Here is a 13,952-nt window from a genome sequence, read left to right as displayed (position 1 = left end):
TGAATTAAAATTGAATTCAGGTGAGTGCGTATTCGAGGGTACTTAAGAATTTTAGCGTATTTGGAAAACTAAAAGGCTTCTTACACGATATGTATTTGTTATATGTATATGTCACTTTATACGTATGAAAAGCAACATACCGTGTAAACGTAAAATAAATTTTCTTTTGTACAAGTCAGGAAACTGCACATACGAAATTGAATTGTTTCTATTTTTATCTGACACATGACTAGAGTATGGAGTTTTTGTATGTCGGACTAGACCTACAACGTGAGGTATGTCTCGCAAATATTACTTTTTTAGTGTGACACAGTGTTATTGATTTGGTTTTGCCTTGTTACTAGCACTATCGAATTTGGAGCTTTTTTAAATTTTAAGCCTTTTTAGGTCACTTACTGGGGGTTAAGATACTTGGCTTGGATATCATACGTGGTTCCAGGCTCTGGATCAGGGACTGGTATCAGTCTTAGACCGGCCATAGTGACGAATTGTCACACGTGATTGGTTATCACATCCTGCACGAGTTGCCCCTGCTTCTACGGATAATGGCGGATCTAGAGAGGACAACTCGATAAAACCCGCACCCCTGAGTCATTGTGCCGAGCTCAGGGGAGGGAGGACCCTGTTAAGGGGTAAGATCGGTACTCAACGGTGACGAACTGAATTGTTAGGGACTTGATTTTGACTATGTTTAGGATTTGATGACTTTGGGCTGGTAGGTGCGGTATTCTGCCACCTTAGTACGTCGGGGTGAAACCCTATCGAAATGGTTGGTAGGCTAATGCTCCACCTGCCCACGTCCCTTTAAAACCGTGGTGGGCCTCACGGTACGTTCCGGGTCCGTCGCCGTTAAGTTGGTGGTGTAGGTGCGGTTGAGGATTTTCCCGCTTTGCGTCCGGTGTGGCTCTGAACGCATTACCCATAAGGTAATGCGTCAACCCTCGCGTGGCCTCCCTGCGCAGCATAGATAACCACGGGACCGTTGAAGGGCGACTACACAATCGGCTCCGGATAGCGGCCTTGAGGGGGCACTTCTTAGAATGGACACGAAAACTAACAAAAAGGAGGGTAGGAGTGACGGCGAAGGTCGTCATGGTGCGAGGGACGCGATAGGTGCGGAGAGCGCTCCGAAGCAGGTCGCTACCAGCCGGGAAAGCTCCCGGCGGGTCAAAAGGGCTGATCAGACGGATCAGCGCAGGGGTTTGGTTTCAAACCCCGTAGGTACGGGTAGTTCGGGTAGTGGAGGGTTGTCGAAACCGACACCCAATGCAGGCCCATATGGGGCTGTGACAGGGAAAGGTAGAGATCCGGCGAATGCGACGGACCAGCCCAGTACTAGTAAGGAAGCCCTGTCGCGAGGAGCTTTTCCAACGGGAGCCCTGGGTTCGAAGCCTGCCGGGAAAGGTAGGCGATCGACGCCGCGTAGGAAAGCTCTGGGTGATCGGCGCCTAGCTGAGAAGATCTTGGAGCGCTACGGCGGAAGGGATGCAACTCAGATTTCTGAGAAGCATTCCCGGATGCTGGAGTGGGCCAAGCGCGTCGTAGCTTGCGACGACCACACCGGTGTCGTACGATGCGGGTGAGCAGCAGGGTTTAGAGGCTATGAAGCGGCAAAGGTCGGATGAGCGGAATGCCTCAACGAAAAAAAGGACCCGAGGAGGTGGGGACGCAATTTTGTTTAGCGAAATCGCTAAACGAGCGGGTCCTGGATAGGAGTAGGGAGGATGGTGTCATCTCCCGAGAAGAGTGGCCGTGGGTCGCCAGCGCCATATCAGCGGCCTATATGACCGCTGTTATGGAGAGCCCAGGTCCGCGGCCATGCTTCGAATACTCGGGGTGGTATCATGGATTTAGACTGATTACTTGTGCTGACGACCGGTTGGCCTGTATCTTTAAGAAAAAAATTTATTTGGTTGGGGAGGTTTGGAGGGGAGGCAGACTCGAGGCCGTGGAACGGAGGGATCTCCCCCTTCGGCCGAGGGCTCGAGTGTGGTTGCGTGCCGGGCCCTCTCAGCCGGAGAAAATGCTTGAATTAATGCGTTACTGCAACCCGAACCTTCCGACGCATAACTGGAGGGTCCTCAGAGTAGAGGAGGCTCTTGGGCCACGTCGGCAAGTGCTGATTCTGCTAAACGCAGAGTCCACCGGTCCTCTCTCTGACACGAGGGTGGTTATCTCCTATGGCCTCGAGCGTGTGGTTTTCAAAATTTACCACGCTGATTCCAGGGGAGATGGTTCCTCTCCCCCAGAGACTGTTCGGGAGGTGGAGGCATCCGCAGGGAAGCCAGTACTAATGGTTTTGGATGCTGACCCCTCTAATTTGGACAGCGAAAGCACTGTTGACGTCCCGTCAATAGCGGGATCTGTCATCAGTGCTAGTCGTCTGGCTGATAGGGCAGAGGAGGAGCTCCTAGCCTCCGAGGGCGAATCATCGACGGCGGGATCCGTCATCAGTGTAAGTCGCCTGTTTGTGGGGGGGGGGGGGGGGGGGGGAGGAAGATCTCCTAGTCTCCGAGGGCGAAGCCGCCAAGGATGGGGTGCAAAAGAAGAAGGGTGGTGTTGATGGAAATCCAATCTTCAGCATTCTAAGGCGGCTTCCACAAACTTGTTGCTCTGTCTTGAGAAAGGCGGAGTGGATATAGTCCTTGTCCAGAAGCCGTGGCTGAGTAGTAACGGCGGAAAAATTTCTGGATTAAGGACGGGAATATTCAACACCTTGGTGCATGGGGAGGCAGGAAGGCCTAGATCCTTTGTGCTTATTAAAAAGGAATTTAAAGCAATGCTGACGTAACCACCGTCTGCCTCGAGCGAGGCAGTAACGAATTGTGGGTGGTCTCAGCGTATATGCCCCATGGGGACGTAACGGGACCACCACCTGTGATACTGGACGAAATCAACGCTGTAGCAAGGCGGAGAGGTGTTGGCGTAATCATAGGTTCCGATGCTAATGTACACCATAGCATATGGGGGAGCTCGGCTACGAACACCAGAGGTGAGTCTTTATTTACTTTTATTGTAGATGAGGGACTTTGTACATGTAATAGGGGGAATGACCCGACTTTTATTACTGCGGTAAGGTAGGAGGTCCTGGACCTCACCCTGGTTAGCAGAGAACTGGAAGATCGGATATCTGGCTGGAGGGTTCTCAACGAGCACTCCTTCTCTGATCACCGATACGTTCAGTTCTCGGTGAACGAAGAACGTCCCGGTAAAATATCTTTTAGGAACCCTAAAAGTACCAACTGGGACTTGAATTGTAGGAAATTGGGAGAGCTATTGTCTGAGGCGCCTATCGTATAACCTGAAATAGACGGTCTAGTGGAAAACTTTACCTCGGCAAGCAATAGCACCTTTCAACAGTCCTGCCCACTGAAAACTTACAGGGAGAAGGGCAAGCCGCCCTGGTGGTCTGATTCCCTTGACGACCTAAGAGCGTCCAGTAGGCGGCTCTTTAACAGAGACAGGAGGAGTAAACTACCCTCGGACTGGGAGCTCTATAAGGTGAATCTGGGGATTTATAAATATGAAATAAGGATAGCCAAGCGAGATTCATGGCGAAGCTTCTGCGAAAACGTAGAGGGCTGCAATGAATCCGCGAGGCTTTGGAAAATACTCTCTAGGAATCCCGCCCCTCGGGGGTATCTGAGAGATGATGGCGGGGACTGGTCGATGAGTAGCGAGGAGTCCCTGAGACTTTTACTGGACAATCATTTTCCCGATGTCCCAGTTGCACAGGGATCTTCCCTTAAGTGGTCGGCGGTTACTGGCCATGCAGAAATGCCTGCCGTCCCACTACGGGAAAGTCAAATATCCTGGGCTATAAATTCGTTCAAGCCCTATAAGTCACCCGGCCCGGATGGCATCATTCCTGCGCAACTTCAAAAGTCTTTAGGGATTTCCTGCCGCTGGTTGGCCATCATCTACACTAACTGCCTCAGGCTTAACTATATCCCTAAGTCGTGGCACACGGTTAGGGTCATCTTCATTCCGAAGGCCGGCAGGAGATCTCATGTGTCACCTAAGGATTTCAGGCCAATCAGTCTCTCGTCGTTTCTTCTTAAGACGTTTGAGCGGCTGATTGACCTGTACCTACGGGAAAGGATACCTGGGGATTACTGTCGGCTTCACAGCATGCGTACTGCAAGGGCAGTTGGGCGGAAACGCCTCTCCATTCGATTGTAAAGCAAATAGAGGGGTCTCTAGAACATAAAGAGTATGCTCTGGGTGCCTTTCTAGACATTGAGGGGGCTTTTAACAATGTCTTACCGGGGGCAATCGAAAGAGCTATGGTGGGTTTAGGAGTCGAAGCGGCTCTGGTTGAATTTATTAGCAAACTTCTATGTGGAAGAATTGTCGCAGCGGAGTGGGGAGGGGCAATAATTAGGAGGAAGGTGTGCAGGGGCACGCCACAGGGGGGTGTCCTATCTCTGCGCTGGGTTGTGGTAGTCAACGAGCTTCTTGTGGAGCTGGAAGCCAATGGTTGTCGGGTGGTTGCCTATGCAGATGACTTCGCTATCCTATTCAGGGGCAAATTTCTGGGCACCCTGCGCGATGTTCTGCAGGGCTACCTGGTTACTGTGGCTAGGTGGGCTGAATCATGTGGATTGGCGGTCAACCCGGGAAAAACAGAATTGGTTCTTTTTACAAGGAGATATAAGATACCCAACTTCATAAATCCTTCGACTGGAGGGGTACCGTTGGTACTTACTGACAGGGCAAAATATTTGGGAATTTTTCTGGACAAGAAGCTGTCCTGGAGGCCCAATATGGAAGATAGGGCCAGGAAGGCCGCGGTTGCCTTGTACTGCTGCAGGGGGGCTATCGGAAAGAGATGGGGGCTCTCGCCAGGAGTAGTACACTGGCTTTATGAGATGGGGTCAAACCGAACCTGCTCTATGGGGTGCTGGTCAGGTGGAAAAGCTGGAGACGGCGAGCACCTCCAAAATGTTAGTGTCAGTGCAACGGACGGCGCTTATTGGTATCAGTGGTGCTATGAGAACAACACCTACCTTGGCACTGAATGTCATGCTGAATATACATCAAGTAAATATTGCGGAAAAGGCAGCCGCGGCCCGGTCGTTGGTCAGGCTTCGTGATATGGGTTATATGCTTTCTGATTTCGGACACTCTAGCCTTCTTACTAGTTTCGACTTTATCCCGGACAGGACGAACTATTGCATGCCGGTGGCCGCTCCCTGTACAACGTTCACCCCAGTCATTCCCCAGAGGGAGGAGTGGAGAAGAGGAATTATCTGGGGCATGGGACCGGTTAACTTGTTCACGGATGGGTCGAAGTTGGACGGAAAGGTTGGCGGGGGGGTCTTTTGTCAAGAGCTAAATGTAAGCCGCAAGTTTAAGTTGGCTGATCACTGCATTGTACTCCAAGCGGAAGTTGCTGCGATTAAGGATGCGGTGGATGAAATGATATCCAGCGCTACTACGGTTAGGGAATTTAACATCTACTCTGATAGCCAAGCGGCCATAAAGGCCTTGAGCTCAACTACAGTGCGATCGAGGGTGGTCTGGGAGTGCCTGACCTCACTTGCGATTGCATCGAATTATTTTACAATTAAGATTATCTGGGTCCCGGGCCATAGTGATATTCCGGGTAACTGTCAAGCGGATCTCTTAGCCCGAATCGGTACAACTGAACCGGATGAAGATGGCTGTAGGGATTTCGGGATTCCGCTAGCCATAGCTGGGCCTCGAGTCAGCTCAGCAAACGTTGGGCGGACACTACGTCTTACAGGGTGTCAAGATCTTTCTGGCCGAAAGTGGATGGCAGGAGGTATGCTGAAATAATTGGGTTCACCAAGGCTCACCTATCAATGGTCATTGGGGTTTTGACAGGGCACTGTCTCATGGGTATCCATGCGTTACGTCTCAATATATTGGAAACTCCATCCTGCTGCAGCTGTATGGAGGATGATGAGGTGGAATCTCTAAATCACTTTATGCTTGACTGCCCAGCGTTTGCCAGAACTAGGCGAAAGTATTTCGGTCGTGACTCACTTGGTTCTCCAGAGGAGCTATCCAAGGTTGAGATCGGGATCATTCGGAACTTTATCGTTGCTACCCAACGATTGTCTAAGTTTTTATATCTACGTCACCGTTAGTTTAGTTTATTATATGTGGTATCACAACGGACCGTCATGTTGTCCAAGTGAGCTTCCCCTATCAGGGAAGCTACCACCCAACCTAACCCTAACCTAGGTCACTTACCATCAAATATCCACGAATTTTATTTTGGAATATAATAGTATGTTTTATTCTCTTTAAAACGAGACCTCTTCGAGTTTTTTTTTTTTTTTTTAGAAAAAGTTATTAGCATTCCTAAAAAAGACTATACTGAGAAAAAAAAACCTAAAATATCAAATTAAAGGGTGAAAAAACATATTTTAACAATACCTACGTTACTTTCAACGTTATATTAGAAATCTTGGTGAAATTTTGTAAGTTTGATTGCTTTAACTTAAACAACAACTTCACAATGGGCTTTCTACTGAAAAGTACCTTGCGCCATTGAATTTAGAAAAAAATAAATCGGCTGAAAACACAAAATTTTAAAAAATTCATAAAAATGGAACTAAAGTGAATTTGACAAAACTAAAAAAATATGGGTTGTTATATTTGTCCATAGATGCTGTAAAAAAATTTCATGCAAATTGGAAGAGGTGGGGTGTAAGATGTGAATCCATTGGTTGATTTCATTTGGAGTATCCCTGCATTTAACACTCGAAAGTGTATTTCAGCACATTGTATTGATTCAGGATATTAGTACTGAGTCGGATATAATCGAAAAGCTTGTGAATGACGTTCGAATAATTGTTTATTTCATATGAGTCAAATAATCAAAAAATCATATTTTCGAAAACAATCGCAAAAAAATACATGTCGAATATTTTTGAGGAAGATAAGCTTCAAATGCGAATCCCTTCAATTTGAATAGCTTTGTGATTATGTGTTGAAATGCATTGTATACTTAAATTCTTTCAGCCTGGCTTCTACTTGACAAATTTTAATTGGTAAAACTTATTTTGGTAATATTCTAGAACAGGGATCAACTTCAAAAACATTTCCAAAAATATCTGGAAAGTGGTCGAAAGATGCGTTTTGACTTCAGTATTATTAATCCGAAGGCGGGAGTCCAAAATTTTGCTTTGTCAAAAGATAACCACCAAGAAAAACACAAAATGACCCCGGATATATATATTTGTATGCGCTATATGAACTATTATGGTGGATGTCAAACCCGGCTAAGTGCCAGGTCCCTGAAAAAGTTCAGGAAGATTTTGTAGTATCACCGTAATATATATATGTATTTGTACGCGCTAGTGCATATATATATTACGGTGGATGTCAAACCCGGCTAAGTGCCGGGTCCCTGAAAAAGTTCAGGAAGATTTTGTAGTATCACCGTATTATATATATTGGTACGCGCTAGTGCATATATATATTATGGTGGATGTCAAACCCGGATGGTAAATGTGAAACCTGGCACTTAGGTCCCTGACAAAGTTCAAGAATATTTTGTACTATCATCGTAATATATATATTTGTACGCATTTGTGCATATATGTATTATTATTCGCCTTGCGCCATTGCGATTTTATGAAATATAGAATAGATTTATTAATTAACTAATACAATATCTCGAAACACACAATAATACATCACAAAAGTGTATAAAATGCATTTCAAAAGCGGGCGGCAGAAAATTCACCATCCAAAATTTCAGCAAACTCTGCCCGAATAACGTGTTGGCGCCTCTTTTTAACACGCTTTTATTAGCTTGGCCTGTATCTATGTAACGGAATATTTGAGCTTAATTTTCACCGGTTTCTAGAAGTCTGATTAATTTTAAACTTTGCATACGTATCAACGACCGATGACGATGCATTAATGTGGTGGTGTGTTGACATAAGGTCAACGGCCATAAGGTCAATTGGCCCTTATATCACTTTGAATGGCCATAAGTTTGATTGAAACTTTGCACACGTATCAAGGCTCGGTAACAATGAATTAATGTGATGGTGCGGTGACATAGGTCAACGGCCATAAGGTCAATTGGCGTTATTACCACTTTGAATGGCCATACGTTTGATTGAAACTTTACACACGTATCAAGACTCGATGACAATGCATTAATGTGATGGTGCGGTGACATCAGGTCAACGGCCATAAAGTCAATTGGCCTTATTACCACTTTGAATAGCCATAAGTTTGATTGAAACTTTGCACACGTATCAAGGCTCGATGAAAATGCATTAATGTGATGGTGTGGTGACATAAGGTCAACGGCCATAAGGTCAATTGGCGTTATTACCACTTTGAATGGCCATAAGTTTGATTGAAACTTTGCACACGTATCAGGGCTCGATGACAATGCATTAATGTGATGGTATGGTGACATAAGGTTAACGGCCATAAGTTCAATTGGCCTTATTACCACTTTGAATGGCCATAAGTTTGATTGAAACTTTGCACACGTATCAAGGCTCGATGACAATGCAATAATGTGATGGTGTGGTGACATAAGGTTAACGGGCACAAGTTTAATTGAAATTAAGACCAGCGCGAATGGCCATGGATTTGAAACCTTGCACATAATGCGAATAACGCATTCCTTTATTAATGATAGAAGGGGATGCGTGGCACATCTACGAAAGAGCATACTGGAGCCCTTTTTAACACGCTTTTATTAGCTTGGCCTGTATCTATCTATGTATCTATGTATCCATGTATGTATGTAACGGAATCTGGAGTGGAGCCGTGAGCCCCGGTAATGCAGAGCTCCGAACTCCGTTGCACCTTTTGAAGCATTTTAAGGTAGTTACTTTTAGCTAGTGCAGGCCACCAGACCAAGACACCATAAAGAAGAATCGGGCTCACAATGGCTGTGTAAATCCAGTAGGTCACCTTAGGGGAGAATTCCCAGGAGGTGCCAATTGCCCTCTTGCAGGTGAACAGCTCTGCTGCCTTCTTGGATCGCTCCACTATATGGTCACTCCATAATAGCTTCCTATCCAGAATGACTCCCAAATACTTGACTTGATCGCTAAACGCTAATAACGTACCCCCAATTTTTGGCGGTGTAAGATTTGGTACTTTTTACCTCCTCGTGAAGAGGACAAGCTTGCTTTTATCCGGGTTGGCTTCCAAACCTGTGGCGAGTTGTACTCCTGTAGCAGCTCCAGGATTTCAGCTGGGTCCGTTGGCGTCAATGTAACCCAGGCTCTAGGCCTTAAGGCGCGCGCCCGAATATACCACCCCTATCAACGGCGGCCCTATAGAGTTTTACCGACCTGGCGTCGTCACAGGCAATTAGCTTTACATTGCCCTGGAACCACCCTGCATCGTTGTAAGGTGGCGGTGGACCAGGGTTGTCTTTCTCAATCTTAACGGCCGCCGTAGCGAGCGCGGCCTCGATCCACTTCCACTGTTGTTTCTGGATGCTGCCATCTCCGCTGCTCTCGTCTATAATGCCAATGATCTGCCGACCCTTGGCAATTTCGGCGAAAGACCGTGTCCAGCCACCCTGCGTCTTGGCCCTTTTCGGTGCCGTGGGGTTGGGTTCATCCATGAACCGCTGGCATTTCGAGGTTTCATCACTCTCGACTAAAACTTTTAAAATTACTTGAACTAAAATATTAAAAATAAATAATAATATAAAAAAACTAAAAACACGCTTTTATAGCTAACCGAACTAAAAAATAGAAAATAATTTTCAATTAAAAAGGGTTTATATAACTGTAGTAGAAGGTCAAACAATCATTTGTAGTTAATCACCTCAAAACAAAATTATAATAAAATTTAAGTTATTAACAGAATAATTTAATTCACAGTAAAAAGCGTGGGGTGATATTGAATGTTACAATCATTCTATTGGCAACTATCTGAGAGGAAAGATATGACATGTAGTCAAATGCACCCCACGTTTTTTAATGCCTCACTGCTTGTGACTCGCAGCAAAAATTTCATCAGTGAACTGTCCTCGACATTCTTCCACTGTCTCATCGTTGGCTGGGCCAACCAATGCACCTAAGCGCTGCATAATTCTTTTTGAATATTTTGAGAGGGCTCTTTTAAGCTCCCTATTTCGTTGTTCCAGCTCTAACTTTAGTCCTTTGTTCGGGCTAGTAGACCGCTCCTTTACCCAGCGTACTAACTGCACACTTTCATCGCTATTAGCGTTCGAATCATCGCTTTTAACATCGCTTGCTCTGTTTGCGACGCCATCGCCTTTTTCTTTTCAGCCTTACTTCGTTTTAAAGTTTTTGAGTTCATGTTGGTCGTACAACCACATACCTGACGATTAGGTCTCAGAATTCTAATGTTAGAAATGAGGATAAAAACCGTCCGTTCCAATATCGAGGCGGCCCGGTATTGGGAAGGCTTTTCTCAAATACAACTGAAAATACCCCTGGCTGCAAATCTTCCAATAGGCACGGTCTACATATTACGCTGGATTAGGAGGTTGGCAGTTCTTAATCACCGACAACCCGCCGCCCTCCTATGAGGTGAAACGGCGTAGATGCAGGCCCCACACCCCTCAGATCCATAGGTGCTATGGAGTTCGGCTAAACCCTCACACCAACGAAAATGTGCCTGCTATAGTGAGTGCTTATTCTAGGCTGGTTTCCTAGTGTTTTTTTGGTGAGGGTTTGTGCCTCTCCGGTCCTCATTGATTTTAGTTGCAATAAAAGCAGCTCAAGCAGAAACACTGTCAATAAAAAATACACAAGAAAATGCTTACGAAAAAGCATGAAAACGAAAATTCCTGTTGAAAAATTTATCAGTTATAATTCGGATATTCTAGTACCACGAAATAAATACTAATATGTCGATACTTCACTAATAAATGCTGGTTTTTGGTTTTTTCTTTACGAATTTACCTGAATTAATTTATATATATATATATTATTAGTGGTTAGTAGTTAGCGGGAAGGTATCTTATAAGTTATATACTTACCCTATTATCTGCTACTTCACCGGGACGCAGCTTCTTCTAAAGGACCGATGAAAATTATGGCACGAGTTTTCATATGCGATGTGTTCACATGACATGTGGTAGGTGTTTGGTGGTAGGTTGATGTAAAGTTTGTGTCGTAAGTGTGAAGAATGTGTGGCAACGTGTTTTTGATAGACGTTTATATAAGTAGTTATGGTGATTTAAGTTGTTGTTGACATGAGCAGATATAAATATAAGCAAAAAATAAGTTACTGATTACTGTAACATCCAATCAGGTATATTGCAATGATCATATATATACGGTTAATTTATATATATACTAGCTACTACAGGAGCGTTGCTGCCGCAGATATGCTTATTTCACAAACCAGTGTCTATTTGAAATTTCAATTTCAATTTATTTTGTAATAACTTGTATGCGATTATTTTCTCCCATTTCAATTCATGTCGTCTAATAACTTTTCTCTCCCGTTTTTCTCCCATTTCTACCCTTTATTTATTTTCCTTACTTTATCCTATACTTCTCATTCTCTCCTACCTCCTCATTTCCTCAGAACTTCTTTCTCCCTATCCTTATCCCCACCCATTCTCCTTTTGTCCACTTCCCTCTTTTCCTTTTGCCACTGTCTTTCCCTGTGTCTATCCCCCCCCCCCTCTTGATCTCCGTACATCTTCTTTCCTTTAACCTATTTTTCCCTTCACCTCTTCTTTCACGTAACCCCTTCTTTACCATAACCTCTTAACCTGTCCCGCTCGCTCTACCTCTCTATCTTCCGCACCAAAAATGAGATTTTTACAATATGTCGCCTTGATCAACTTCCCGGAAAGAAAATTTTCCCAATATTAAACTGTTTAAAAAGTTAAATCTGTACAATTTTTCAATGAAATCGCATAATAAATTGCATTTTTATATTAACAAGTAAGGAAGGTTAAGTTCGGGTGTAACCGAACATTACATACTCAGTTGAGAGCTATGGTGAAAACATAAGGGAAAATAACCATGTTGGAAAATGAACCGAAGGTAACATTGGAATATGTTTGTATGACATGTGTATCAAATAAAAGGTATTAAAGAGTATTTTATGAGGGAGTGGGCCATAGTTCTATAGGTGGACCCCATTTAGGGATATCGCCATAAAGGTGGACCAGGGCTGACTCTAGAATTGTTTGTACGATATGGGTATCAAATGAAAGATGTCAATGAGAATTTTAAAAGGCGTGGGCTTAGTTTTATAGGTGGACGCCTTTTCGAGATATCGTTATAAAGGTGGATCAGGGTTGACTCTAGATTTTGTTTGTACGATATGGGTATCAAATGAAAGGTGTTAATGAGTATTTTAAAAGGGAGTGATTCTTAGTTCCATAGGTGGACGCCGTTTCGAGATATCGCCATAAAGGTGGGTATCAAACGAAAGGGGCCAATGAGTATTTTAAACGGGAGTGGGCCTTAGTTCTATAGGTGGACGCCTTTTCGAGATATCGCCATAAAGGTGGACCAGGGGTGACTCTAGAATGCGTTTGTACAATATGGGTATCAAACGAAAGGGGTTAATGAGTATTTTAAAAGGGAATGGGCCTTAGTTCTATAGGTGGACGCCTTTTCGAGATATCGCCATAAAGGTGGACCAGGGGTGACTCTAGAATGCGTTTGTACAATATGGGTATCAAATTAAAGGTATTAATGAGGGTTCTAAAAAGGAGTGGTAGTAATTGTATAGGAGGTCGCCTTTTCGAGATATCGCCATAAAGGTGGACCAGGGGTGACTCTAGAATGCGTTTGTACAATACGGGTATCAAACGAAAGGTGTTAATGGGTATTTTAAAAGGGAGTGGGTCTTAGTTCTATAGGTGCACGCCTTTTCGAGATATCGCTATAAAGGTGGACCAGGGGTGATTCTAGACTTTGTTTGTACGATATGGGTATCAAATGAAAGGAGTTAGTGAGTCTTTTTAAAAGTGAGTGGGCCTTAGTTCTATAGGTGGTCGCCTTTTCGAGATATAGCCAAAAAGGTGGACCACGGGGGACTCTAGAATATGTTTGTACGATATAGGTATAAAATTAAAGGTATTAATGAGGGTTTTAAAAGGGAGTGGCCCTGAGTTGTATATATGAAGGCGTTTTCGATATATCGACCAAAATGTAGGGTGACCCAGAACATCATCTGTTGGATACCGCTAATTTATTTATATATATAATACCACGAACAGTATTCCTGCCAAGATTTCAAGGGATTTTTATTTCGCCCAGCAGAAATTTTTCATTTTCTTCTACTTAATATGGTAGGTGTCACACCCGTTTTACAAAGTTTTTTTCTAAAGTTATATTTTGCGTCAATAAACCAATCCAATTACCATGTTTCATCCGTTTTTTCATATATGGTATAGAATTATGGCAAGTGCACGTGATCATAGTCCGATTTCGGCCATTTTTTATACCAAGATAAAGTGAGTTGAGATAAGCATGTGAACTAAGTTTAGTAAAGATATATCGATTTTTGCTCAGGTTATCATGTTAACGGCCAAGCAGAAGGACAGGCGGTCGACTGTGTATAAAAACTGGGCGTGGCTTCAACCGATTTCGCCCATTTTCACAGAAAACAGTTATCGTCACAGAATTATGTCCCCACCAAATTTCACAAGGATTGGTCAATTTTTGTTCGACTTATGGCATTAGAAGTATTCTAGACGAATTAAAAGGAAAAGGGCGGAGCCACACCCATTTTGAAATTTTCTTTTGTTTTTGTATTTTCTTACACCATATCATTACTGGAGTTGAATGTTGACATAATTTACTTATATACTGTAAAGATATTACATTTTTTGTTAAAATTTGATTTTAAAAACAATTTTTTTTTTGTAAGTGGGCGTGGTCGTTCTCCGATTTTGCTAATTTTTATTAAGTAGACATACAGTAATAAGAGTAACGTTCCTGCCAAACTTCATCATGATATCTTCAACGACAGCCAAATTACAGCTTGCA

At 43.9% G+C, this 13,952-nt stretch overlaps 1 protein-coding gene across 10 annotated transcripts in view; it reads right to left on the bottom strand.

Annotated features, from left to right (window-relative positions):
• Window positions 1-13,952, bottom strand: part of bt (projectin protein bent) — a 3,328,983-nt gene that overhangs the window by 1,475,314 nt on the left and 1,839,717 nt on the right. For 8 of the 10 annotated variants that reach the window (XM_067757812.1, XM_067757814.1, XM_067757820.1 and 5 more), the window contains one exon: window positions 10,973-11,008. The exons of the other annotated variants lie outside the window; for them this stretch is intronic. In XM_067757812.1, coding sequence (XP_067613913.1) covers window positions 10,973-11,008 — 36 coding nt within the window. The remainder of the gene's footprint in view (window positions 1-10,972; window positions 11,009-13,952) is intronic. 10 annotated transcript variants of the gene reach the window in all.

This window comes from Eurosta solidaginis, chromosome X (genome assembly GCF_040869045.1).
Source record: "Eurosta solidaginis isolate ZX-2024a chromosome X, ASM4086904v1, whole genome shotgun sequence".
Taxonomy (NCBI): Eukaryota; Metazoa; Arthropoda; class Insecta; order Diptera; family Tephritidae; genus Eurosta; species Eurosta solidaginis.
This window is presented reverse-complemented; position numbering and strand designations above follow the sequence as displayed.